The 12,391-nt window shown below is 38.1% G+C and overlaps 1 protein-coding gene across 2 annotated transcripts in view; it reads right to left on the reverse strand.

The window, feature by feature from the left end:
- Positions 1-4,823: 4,823 nt before the first annotated feature.
- The window catches only part of HOMER1 (homer scaffold protein 1), a 106,184-nt gene continuing 98,616 nt past the window's right edge, over positions 4,824-12,391 (reverse strand). For both annotated transcript variants that reach the window (XM_042452304.1, XM_042452303.1), the window contains exon 9: positions 4,824-8,280. In XM_042452304.1, coding sequence (XP_042308238.1) covers positions 8,092-8,280 — 189 coding nt within the window. In that variant the 3' untranslated portion in view covers positions 4,824-8,091. The remainder of the gene's footprint in view (positions 8,281-12,391) is intronic.

The following is a 12,391-nucleotide window of genomic DNA, read 5'->3' on the forward strand; positions in this document are numbered from 1 at the left end:
GCCAGGTGTTCCCCATCCTATATCTGTGCATTTCATTTTTCTGCCCTAAGTGCAGTACCTTACATTTCTCTGTGTTGAATTTCATTTTGTTAGCTTTGGCCCAGCTTACTCCTAATTTGGTGTCATCTGCAAATTTGATGAGTATGCCCCCAATTCTGTCATCCAAGTCATTGATAAAGATGTTGAATAACACTGGCCCCAGGACAGAGCCCTATGGGACCCCACTGGTCACTTCTCTCCAGGATGAAAAGGAGCCAATGTTGCGCACCCTTTGGCTTCGGCCAGTCAACCAATTACAAATCTATGTAACAGTTACCTTTTCTAACCCACATTTTACAAGCTTGTTTGCAAGAATGTCTCATATATAGCAACAGGACTCCTGTCTAGTTTCTTGGCATTTTAATGGTTTGATTTCACACCCATCCACCCAGTACCTTTCTTTGTGGACCTGTCTCACCCTGGTGTGCAGATGTTCCTCTCCTCTCTCCTAGCTCATTGTGCCTGTGACACTAGCAGTGCCTCTGTGAAAGAGTTAGCAGTTACCAGCCTGCCAAATATCCACAAAAGTGCTACATTGGTCACAATCTGGCATTTGAGCTTCAGCCTTTATAAGAACGCATAAATCGGGGGGGGGGGGGGGGAGTTTTTTGCATTTTTGCAGTGATCAGCCTTCATACACTGGATTTTTAAATTTTGTTCATTTTGTTTTTATGCCTACCTACCTTTTACATCATTCCTCCTTCTCTGGCCAACCACTCATGTTGTTTCAGTTTGTTAGGATGCTGGTGCTTTCGCCAGTAGAGAACATAAATGTCTTGTTACTTGACACACTGGAGAAAAAATCCTGTTGCAAAGACCAAGGGCCTGTACACATGGGTAAAAATGGTATCTATATAAAATTGTTGCTTAACTTTTTGTATATGATGTAAATAGTGGGTGGTGGTGGGGTTTGAGAAGAATGTAGTGTTGAAGTGAATGCCGACTGGTGGAATGTTTGAGATTTGCATGAAGCAGTTGGTGAATGACAGGTAGATTTTTCGGTTGGACTGAAAGTCAGTTAAGCCTGTGGTTTGGGAAGAGTGCAGTAAGAAAAAGTGAGGGGTTTGAGCTAAGACTAGGGTTGGAGTGAAAGAAAAGAGTTTGAGATGAATGATTAGTAATGGTCTGATTTAGACTGAGGTTGTTTCAAATGTTTAAATGGGTTGTTTTAAATATATATAATTAAGGTACTGTTTATTTACTTCTTTAAAAAAAAGTTTCGCATTTTTTAATATGCTTTTGACCTCTGGAATTGCAATCATTTTGAGATCCTGGTTTCAAATAAGGCATCTATAGTGGCAGTACTGAAGATAGCAAAGTGGAGTCCTGTTGGAGATTTAAAAATAGTGTAAATCTTCATAGGAGCCTTGATAACATTTAGATTGACCCCACAGTTGCTGTCATACAAGGGGGACAAGAAGAAGTCCTTATGTGTGATGGAGGTGGAGATCAGGGAAAGCCCTCATACTGTTCGCAGAAAACACAGGCAAGTGAAGTCGAAGGCTATCATGGCCGGCATCCATGTTTTTTGTGGGTTTTTCAGGCTATGTAGCCATGTTCTAAAAAATTTTCTAGAACATGGCCACATAGCCCGCAAAACCCACAAAAAACCAACACAGGCAAGGTTTTACATTTGGTGGGTTGAGTACAAAGACTCCCACATTTAGCATAGTGGTGGGACTGCCAGAGAGGAATCCTCACCATTGCTGATAGTAGTAGGATATAAACAGAGATCGCTGCAAGCCTCCTCTACTCATTTCTCACCAGCAGGCTAAGCCCTTTCTGTTTACTCAAGCCTTAGAGTTTGAACTAACAGAATTGTGAGTTCGTTTTATTTGCATGTTGTTTTCATTCATACTGTGAACCAATTTGTGTCCTGTATTGTGACAAACATGGAATAATAAATATGACAATCAGAATCCTTTATGGGAGATATGTATGCATAAGCCCCGTAGTTATGGTGCTGTGCAGTAAACCCCATCCCAACCCCTCCAGTCCCCACTTCCTGGGAAGAGCTGCTGTGATTGATGTTTGCTTGTTTCCTGCCATTTCCACCTCTTTAGTGCAACAGGTAGAAAGAAGAAGGATCTCTGTTGTAATTCTCCCTCATGCCAGAGACTGCTCCCACGAGAGAGGGTGGGAACATTGTCCAGCTGCTTTCCAATAGACAAGCGAATAGATCCCTGTCAATTGTAGCAGCTGCTACCTTGAAAGTAGATTTTGGGGGACTTTCACAGTCCCTACATAGTCCCTAAACTAGAGGCTACATGGTTGGTTGGATATGTGCCTTCAAGTCCTTCCTGACTTATGGCGGCCCCAAGATGACCTGAACTTTTCTTGGTAAGGTTTGTTCAGAGCAGGTTTGCCATTGCCATCCTCTGAGACTTAAGAAAGTGTGACTTGCCCAAGGTGAGCCATTGGGTTTCCATGACTGAGTTGGGAATTGAACTCTGGTCTCCAGAGTCATAGTCCACACTCAAACCACTACGCATAGGGATACACATAGGGATAATGTATGCATAACAGTCACAAATGCATAAGTACAGGTTGAACATTTGTAACTGACATAGAGGATTCTGACCAACAGTATCTTAAGACTAAATTAAAAAGCCTCATCTGGATGCTATTTTGAAAAAAATGATGGCTGGCTACTTGGAAATCTAAACAGGAGCACCACATGGGAATCTTGTAGCAAAGCCTATTAGTACTAATTTTTAGTATACTAAATTATATTAACTTACCGTAAGTATACTTTTTCTGTGTGTAAGCTACGAGGACATAAATATACATCAACACAAGATGGAATGTATTAGTCTACAGAAGTGACACTGAACTTGTAGGTTCCCCTCTCTCATCTAGCTTTGGCAAAATGAGACAGTAATGTATTTAGCTTCTTTTCATCTCTAGATGGCTATCCTAGCAGGAGGGCTTAGCTAGGTACAGTAGTTTTTGTATTCTCCTAATATCAAAAACCAATTTTCAAATTCTTGTATTGAAGCAAAAACAGATGAACTACTGATATAGTTAATGAATCCTGTTCTGCACAACCAACCAACCCAGTATTTAGTCTAAAGCACTTATTATCCCCATGTCCTGGAAGTATTTTGGTCCAAGATTATTCACAGAATTCCCTCACTATTATTCCTATCAATTGGACACTGCTCATATTCTCAAAACTATCATGGAAACAGTTATCTTTTTATTTATGTTTTCCAAAAGGAACCTTCTTTTTCTAGAGGCCTAACAAAAGAAGGAAGAAAGCTAATTGGTAATCCAAGCCTATTAAGATGTTTACTTGAAAAAAACTCCCACACAGTTCACTAGCACTTTGCAAAACCAAAGTTGGCATTCTGTTAGTGACATGTGAATGCATAAAGCATACCATGCAGAGGAGGCAAACTATTCACCAAAGTGCAACCGATGTATTCTGCTGACAGTGGTGGAAGCAGAATTACACATACATTGATGATTCATACTGTATTTATCGGTTCTCCAATTCACATTTCAGTTGTGCACTGCAGTTGAACATTGTGGTTGTGGACTGCACATTCTGTTTGTGCATTGTAGCTCCACATTGCACAACAGCATCCAGTCATTGATATGTTTTGCACAATGCTGCTTGGAGTGGTGCTGTGTAGAGCTGGTTGGTTCAGCATCTCTCTGCACATGGATATTTACGCTAGGCTAAGGGAATGTTTGTGTTCATAAAACCACAGCCTCCTCAATTTAAAACAAGATGTTACTGTTCCTTTGCGTAAGAATGTTTACAATAACTGTGGCTTGGATTTATAATTCCTGTGATGGTCCTACTGGAGGCAATGAGGGTTACTTCAGATGATCCATCATGGAGCCAACTGTGTGAGCCCTGCAGGGTGACCAGGTGCCCTCCTTTTCCAGGACATGTCCTACATTTCAACCTTTTATCCAAGAAGAATTACAAGATGTCCTCCATTTTCAGAATGACTAAGAAGTCCATTGAGTAATACTGCATTTGCTGATCCCCTTTGAAAAACTAATCTACTTGGCAGCCTGTCCTGACTGCAAACAGGGGGATAAGATAGATCTTTCCAGAGTTCTTTTTTTCCTAGGAACAGCAACAGAAAATATTTGCCCCAAGGGCTCAGAGTGCATTTGTTTCATGTAGAGGAAAAAAGCAGCAAACATGGCAATGAGCTGCTTCAGGACACAATGCAAATGTTGGACGGGTTTTTCCCTTAACGTACAATGGACAAATGAAAGCAATAATTTAAATGTAGATTCAGCCACAGGTTTGTTGCTAGTTAGTACAATTTTAAGCATTTGTCTTGCTCAGAGTTCTATAAGTATCTTGCAAGCCAACAAGGCATTTTGACAAAACTAAGTTCTTCAGAAAAATACGGCTGAATACATAATAAAATATAGTATATGTAAAGTATGCTGGAAATAAACCATACAGCATATGTCATATAAGCTGGAAATGAATTTATCTTTATATTAGTGTTTTTTCTTGACTGCCCAACATTTTGTGGTACCCATTCCTCCTTTGTAGTATGACATCTGGTCACCCTGGAGCCCTGAAAATTTGCTGTTCTGAAAACTCTCTGGAATATTGAGAGAAATAATATGTGAAGCTGCAGAAGGAAGGAAAATACAGCCAAAATTGCTTCACTTTCCTTCCTCCAGCAGATTTCAGACCTTTCTGCAAACGAAAGAAGCTTTTCTGTTTACGGGAGGACAATTCTGATTCCAGCCATATAATTATGATCCCACTAGAGATGTCACAAAGATGCAGATAGAAAATGGACTTCTTATAAATTCTAATTTATTTGCATAATGTGTTTCTTAGAAAATTAGCGAACTATGTTTACATTTTCTCTTGCTTACTAAAGTTGCAGTTCCAAGCATATTTATTAGAGAGGAATCCTCACCAGACAAAGAGTGGCTTAACTTTGAGTAAAGATGCACAGGACTGAGCTGAAGTCAAGCAACTGTGCTGGTTATCCTCACTGGCTGAATCCTATGCTCTGGGAGCAACTAATTCTGGAGTTGGTGCTGGATGAATAAAGTGGCTACAACATTCTTGGACAGAGTTATAAGTAAGAGGCTGCAATAACCAGCTTCCAAACAGGGATATACTTAGAAAACCATTTTATGTCAAAATCAGAATTGCACAACATGACACTCTAATTGAAAACCCAGTAGCACCTGAAGGATTAAGGTAAATGCTGCCATCCATTCAACAGTTCAAGAAGAAAATAAATGAGTAAATTACATTCTCTGGAACAACAACTGTATTTCAAAATAAAAACTGTATTTTGTTGGGTTTTAAAAGGTTTTTTTTAAAAACAAGATTCCATACTTGTCATATACCAAGTTATACACAATATGATTGTTCTTCTATGCAAGTTCTTTGCATGTTTCAGAAGTCTATAATACCCAACATTATTTTCTTGCATGTATATATCCCCACAGTTTATCTTATGATAAATACAATACATAATACCTGTTTCTGAGAAACAGCATAACCTTTTCCCATATGCCAATTATTTTCTTAATACAGAAGTATTGAACCTACAGTAGGTATGAACTCCTAATTAGGAACTTCAGAGTACAATTCCTAGAGTACAATTTCTAAATGCCCACCTACTGGAAAATGATCATTAAAATATTCTTAACAATAGGATTTCATTTATATGTGCACTTAAGTCCACCTTATCCCATATACATATTAGATGACTTTTTTGGGAAATTCAATGGTGCAGCCCTCATAGATTTTATTTTTTTACAAACATAAGAACCCAAAGTCAAGCATCTTAATATACATGAGAAAAGAAATTCTCAAATATTGATTTCCAATTTTTAAATTTAATTTCAATAGGAAAATATTAAAAATGTGCACATTTAAATTTTTTCCATGTATTGTATATATACATATGTGTGTGTACATATACAAAGAAATTTTTTGTACCACACATATACACAGCATTTAAGTGGAAATATTTTGTAAACTGTTTTCCCACCTGGTAAATGTTGTATTAAAAGTTTTGATCTCATTAAAAATAATGTTACTTTTTTTTGCCATCGAATTTTTGTTCTAACTTGTTATAATTAAGAACACTCAGCATGTACATACTTCATTCCTTTCACAATTACACCAATTTTATACTTTGCTGAAGATGTTTCCAATTGACACTCATATAGTAAGAGAATCAGGTACAAACGTCTCCAGGTAAATTAAAATCAGGTAATCACGACTGTCCTGGACCTCATAAAATTACACATCATCAACATCTAACTATTAAGTTTAAAAAAGAAAAAAACAACTCACCATAGAAAGCTTTTACCTATGAATGTAATGAAAAATATTTTCCCCAATAATAAATAAATAAAGTGATAAAATAGTCTAAAATAGGGATGAAATGTAAATGATGTGTACAGTACATACAGTATAATACATGATAATTTAGTGTTTCATTAAACAGTAATCCTGACATTTCAGGAGACAGCTGTTAGATTACAGATAAAGAAAATGGCATTTTACAAATTAAACCATGTATCTTCTCCCACTTTGAATACAAATCAGAATGCGTGTATTATACAGTATATACATACAGTACACACATAAAAAACCCGACTTATATTATCTAGTTTTGAATAGCAGTCCTTAAGTGGAAAAATTGCCTTTTGTACAGAGTTTATATTGAAGCTGGATTTTGTATTTAACATTCAAATTAATTTGGGTGTAAATAAAAAGGTCAGTGCATCTTTGTGGTTGATTCTTTTTCATTCCTATTTTAAAATCCTCTCCAATATTAGACAGTTTACAGCAAGACTGTCCCATAATGCAGTTTCCATTCAGTAAGCAGAAATCTGACACTTGGCTTACTTTTCAGGTTTTTTTCTCTTTAAATTAAAAAATATATAAAGAAATACATGTTTGGCAAAAGTCTTTTGTAAATTACATCAAAACAACTTTAAAACATGTTCACTGAGGATAACTGAATTCAGTTCCTGTTTTGAATTCAGAATATTGCCTGGTGTGGTTTTTTGATAAGACGTGAAGATCCCAACACATAGAAAATGAGAGAGCGAGAAATCCTGTATCAATTTCTTACCATTCTACTGGGTCTTAAAAAAGAAAGTGACTGAGCAAGGGAGGTCAACATAAAGAGAATGCTCTGTCTATGACTCTATTTCTACAGCATTAAGGTTTTTTGCTAAATAAATTATTAAAATGTATCTCAGTAACACCATGAAATAAACCCATGTGACATTTAAAAAGACTAGATTGACCCTTATACTTATCCGTGTATAGGGAATTTTAAAATACTTTTGAGGGACTCACCTGTCTTCACAGATTGGCTTCAAAATGTGTAACAAAATGGAATACAGAACTTCTACATACATGGACTAAAAGCAGGGAAAAGTAAACCTTACACTGGACAATATTGTTAAACACCAGAGTGAACATCATAAATAAATACAGTATCTTCCAGTATAAAAAAGGGAAGAACTCTATACAAGCAGTTATTCACTAGGCTTTAATTAAAGATGCAAAGCTCTCTCACTCCTGGCAAGAATTAATTGTTAATGCACTGTTTCTCAACAGTGCAAAATATCCTGAGAAATGATTAAGATTACAACAAAAGACAGGGCTGTCATCACAAAGTTCTTGCACAAAACACAGCTATTAGGTACCTTGATCAAGAAAATAAAATAAAACAGATCTACATTGTGTCTAACACTAGAAGGTATGCCATTTGGGGTACTTCTCATTATTTCACTGTCTAATAATTAGAAAAGGATTGCATTCAATTACTGTTAATATCTTTCGAGTTATCTATGGCCAATTATATACAAGGAGGTAATTTGTAATTCAAGTTATTTTTTTTCCAACTAGCTACAAGCTGAATTCTAAAATTTTACACTGAAATATACTGTTGAAAATTTAAAACAGGCCCTCCTGGAAGAGCATTTTCCTAATTTTGTGCAACTTTGATGCAGAGCCCAACAAAGTCCTATGAAGAGAGACAGTGCATCTTTAAGAAGGTTGGCACTGAATTCCCATTTCCTTTAGCTGCATTCTATTAGCTTGGCCAGGTTATCTCGTAGTTCTGTTAGTTCAAAGATTTTGCCATCAAGAATTTCTAAAAGTGTTTTCAAGTTATTGCGAAAAGCTTCTTGTTCACTCTGACTTTTCTCCAGACGCTGCTCCAGATCAGATAGTTGTCCTTCCAGGTCTTTGTTTCGCACTTCCACTTCCTTGAAGACAAAGAGGGAGAGGATATGATTTGCCAAGACAGTACTACATTTTAAAAGTTTTCTGTTTATGTGGCACTGGGGCAAGCCAGATAGAAAATACACTACAGTGTGGGACCAGAATCGTGTCTGTCCTGCATTAAGTTGGAAGATTGGCAAGCTGTTGAACAGGGATCGTCAAACTTGTGGCCTTGCAAATGTTACAGTGCATCTCCTATCAAGCTGGGCTAGCCTGGGCCCATGGGAGTTTCATTTGCAGAGCAAGGTTTATCTGCCCCTCCCCTTGAAAGTAGTTGCATTTTGGACACCTTTTTCTAAAAAACAAAATAAAAACTCTCTAGTCTCTCTAGCTATTTAAAGGCAGAAATACTGCAAGCCATAGCCCTCAGTCCCAAATCATTCTCTCCAAAAGGATGCCATGTTCACTGCATTAAAAGCTGTGAGATCAGAGAGAATAAATAGGTCTCTCCCCAACACAGATGACTGCATATTGGGACCAAGGCAAGCTGTTGTATCAAAAGCCAGTTCTTGCATCAGAACCCTGAACTCCAAATAAAATTAAGCCAGACAAATGGCTTCATCCAATGGTGTCTGGAACTGGTCCGTAACCTTCCACTTATGGATCTTGCCCAAGAAAGGGACATTTGCCACTAGTCTCAATATATTAAAAGATTTTATGGCTTCAGGTGATAAGGCCTTAAGAATGGTCTTACCACCATCTTTTTAAGGCATCAATGGCCACCTTCTCTCATAAAAAGCCAATAATCACCTCCCTGGCCCAGCTGCCTATCTTTCCCTACTGATTTGAAAGAAAGAGGAGGATCAAGGAGCCAATACATAGGTAGTCAAACAAGCATTACTAAGAACCCTGTCCATTTGACGAGGTTCCACCAGCTGAAACTCATCCAAGGAAAGATAGACAAGACAACATGCTATAGGGTGGGTAGTAGGGACAAAAAAGTGCCTTTCTCACTGCTTCTGGTGCAGTTAGGAAGGGAATACAAGTGAGTGGGCTGCCTGAGAGGATTTTGTATACTCTCCCTCCTTACCATCATAGTAACCTATGCCTGAATCCTATTGTTCGTTCCAACCAGAATACAGTCACTGAAGCAACAAGATGTACCCATGTGTTGACCACTAGTCAACACTTGTTTCAATGAGTCTCTTCTAGTTAGGACTAAAAAAAATAATATAAGTCACATATTTTAATCTATTTTGAAAGAATTCCATTATAAGAGAGTTTTAGAAGCCAGATTTTGCTTTTGGCAGGATCTGGGTTTAGGTTGTTTTTAACAAGATGGTTAAAATTTAATATGCTGAATGCTCTTTCACTTAACAATGGACTTTTTTTTTTTACATAAAAGAAAGCATCACCTCATAAAACAGTTTTGCAAAGGATTATTTCATTCCACATATTTATGAATCCATTTTAGATGTTCCTCAAGGGCACACCTCCCACTGAATGGTATCACATGTCAAACTAAAATGTACAGTGCAGTATCTTGCTAATAATAGACTATGACATCATGTATACATGACTATCATTCCTCTGCTTATTTCCAAGTAATTTGACCATGCAACCATAAGAACTCAAGTGTGAAAATTTAAAGGCAATAAAGTGCTAACAAAAATGCTCATTTGAAGAGATGAAAGACATCACTGCCTATAACAAGTTGCTAAAAATGCAACTCTGAATGCTGTGAATATGAAATTTCCTACCATGTCCTACCATAAATTTTAACAGGTATATAAGAAAAGTGTTTTTTATGTGGCAACTGTGTTTCAGCAAACATTCATCCTAGCTTCCCCTCCAAGTCTGGTTTTCTCCTATAGAGAAGCAAGATAAAATGAAGTCCAAGGTCTGGAGTAAAAAAGCTCAGACTTTTTTTTTTTTAGCAGAAATGTACAGTAGTACTAGGGGCTGCCATGTCAGCAGGGTAGTGAGTCCATGCCAAGTTTTAGACCAGACTTTAAAAGCACTATCCAATTTAATAAACCCTATCCCCAAAATAGGGCTGACCCTATTTTGAGGATAGAGTTTGTGAAATTGGATAGTGCTTTTAAAGTCTGGTCTAAAACTTGGCATGGACTCACCACCCTGCTGACATGGCAGCCACCAGGCACTGCTGGTAGGAAATTTCATATTCACAGCATTCAGAGCATCTTGGATAACCCCCGTAAGGTTCAAACCAAAACCCACAGTGAATTTACTGCCTCACTGACAAGGGACTGCCCAGCCACCACTGAAGAAAAATTGATGTAATTTCCTGTTTTTCACACATGCACACATTCAAACACACATGCCTATCTTTAGCCAACACAGACTCTGGCATGGAAAGTTTTTCAATGTTTCTTCACTTCACTTTTGACAAATGTGCTATTTTGGGGCACTTTACCCAGAAGGCACTAGGGTGTATATAGGCCTCCCTTAGGCTTTATGTGGAGTTTCAATTTATTTATTTATTTATTTATTTATTTATTTATTTATTTATTTATAAATTTTATTGCACTTAAAACACACAATTACAAACCAACATACAAATAAAAAGAAAAAAAAGAAAAAAAAAACAGAAAACATATACAACTATAAATTCTACATCCATCAAGCTTAACACCAGTTAGCACTACCTCAGTTAAACATATATCTCATTCAGTCTGACAGACAACATAAAAATTGAACCTATCTACAAAGCTATTTCGTTGCTATTCCTTCTATCCCGGCTTCCTTTACATTTACGTTTCAATTTAAAACATCATTTCTCAACATTTGTTTTTCATGCCCCTGCAACAATGAAAGGGCACTACTGACTGCCAAGTGGGCATAGCTCCCTATCAAAGGATGCATAAATTGCCCACCTCATTCTCCTCCATGCAAGTGCACACATACTTGACTGCCCTTTATTTCCATTTTGTCTCTCATCCGAGTACGTTATACCAGTTGCCAGTTATTTGCACCTGGGCAAAAGCAAGGGCAGGGTGTAGGTGTCAGAGTCATGCATTGGATTTCCGAAGCAGGCCCTTAGCAAAGAACAACACCCCATGGAGCACTTTGCTAGGCTTCCCTGTCTGGGAATGGATTGTGCCCTACAACCTGCAATTCTCTACTAGCCTTCAGGTAATTTGCACACATAGCTTTTGCCCTTTTCTTGCTTTTTTGGTCATATGTTCTGCATAATGTTTAGTATTTGTTATAACCAAGCAAACCTGGTTTTCAGGCTTTCACCATTCGTTAAGTGATAACCTCAACACTATCTGAAGACGTGTCACAAGAATTCCTGTGAGAGAGATGACCTACTAGGCAGTGTCTTTGATCTCACTGTTGAAATGAGGCCATAGCCACCCTCCCCCATTGTGATCTTGGAACTACTTTTAAGGTTATTTGTTAGCCACTCTATCAGAGCTTAACTAGATGAGATGCCATCTATGCAACTTGTGAGTCTGTCACTTGTATATTTTAATGCACAGGCGGTTGATCCAGATTGGGAGCCTGGAAGGTGGTTAGGGGCATTTAACCATAGAATCATAGAATAATAGAGTTGGAAGAGACCACAAGCGTCGTCCAGTCCAACTCCCTGCCATACAGGAAATCACAATCAAAGCATCCTCGACAGATGGCCATCCAGCCTCTGCTTAAAGACCTCCAAGGAAGGACACTCCACCACTCTCTGAGGGAGTGTGTTCCACTGCCAAACAGCCCTTACTGTCAGGAAGTTCCTCCTAATGTTGAGGTGGAATCTCTTTACTTGTAGTTTGCATCCATTGTTCCGAGTCCTGTTCTCTGGAGCAGCAGAAAACAAGTTTGCTCCCTCCTCAATATGACATCCCTTCAAATATTTAAACAGTGCTATCATATCACCTCTTAACCGTCTCTTCTCCAGGCTAAACATCCCCATCTCCCTAAGTCATTCCTCATAGGGCATGGTTTCCAGACCTTTCACCATTTTGGTTGCCCTCCTTTGGACACGCTCCAGTTTCTCAACATCCTTTTTGAATTGTGTGTCCAGAGCTGGACACAGTATTCCAGGTGGGGCCTGACCAATACAGAATAGAGTGGCACTATTACTTCCCTTGATCTAGACACTATACTTTTTTCATGCAGCCTAAAACCATTAAA

This window comes from Sceloporus undulatus, chromosome 2 (assembly GCF_019175285.1).
Source record: "Sceloporus undulatus isolate JIND9_A2432 ecotype Alabama chromosome 2, SceUnd_v1.1, whole genome shotgun sequence".
In the NCBI taxonomy this organism is placed as follows: Eukaryota; Metazoa; Chordata; class Lepidosauria; order Squamata; family Phrynosomatidae; genus Sceloporus; species Sceloporus undulatus.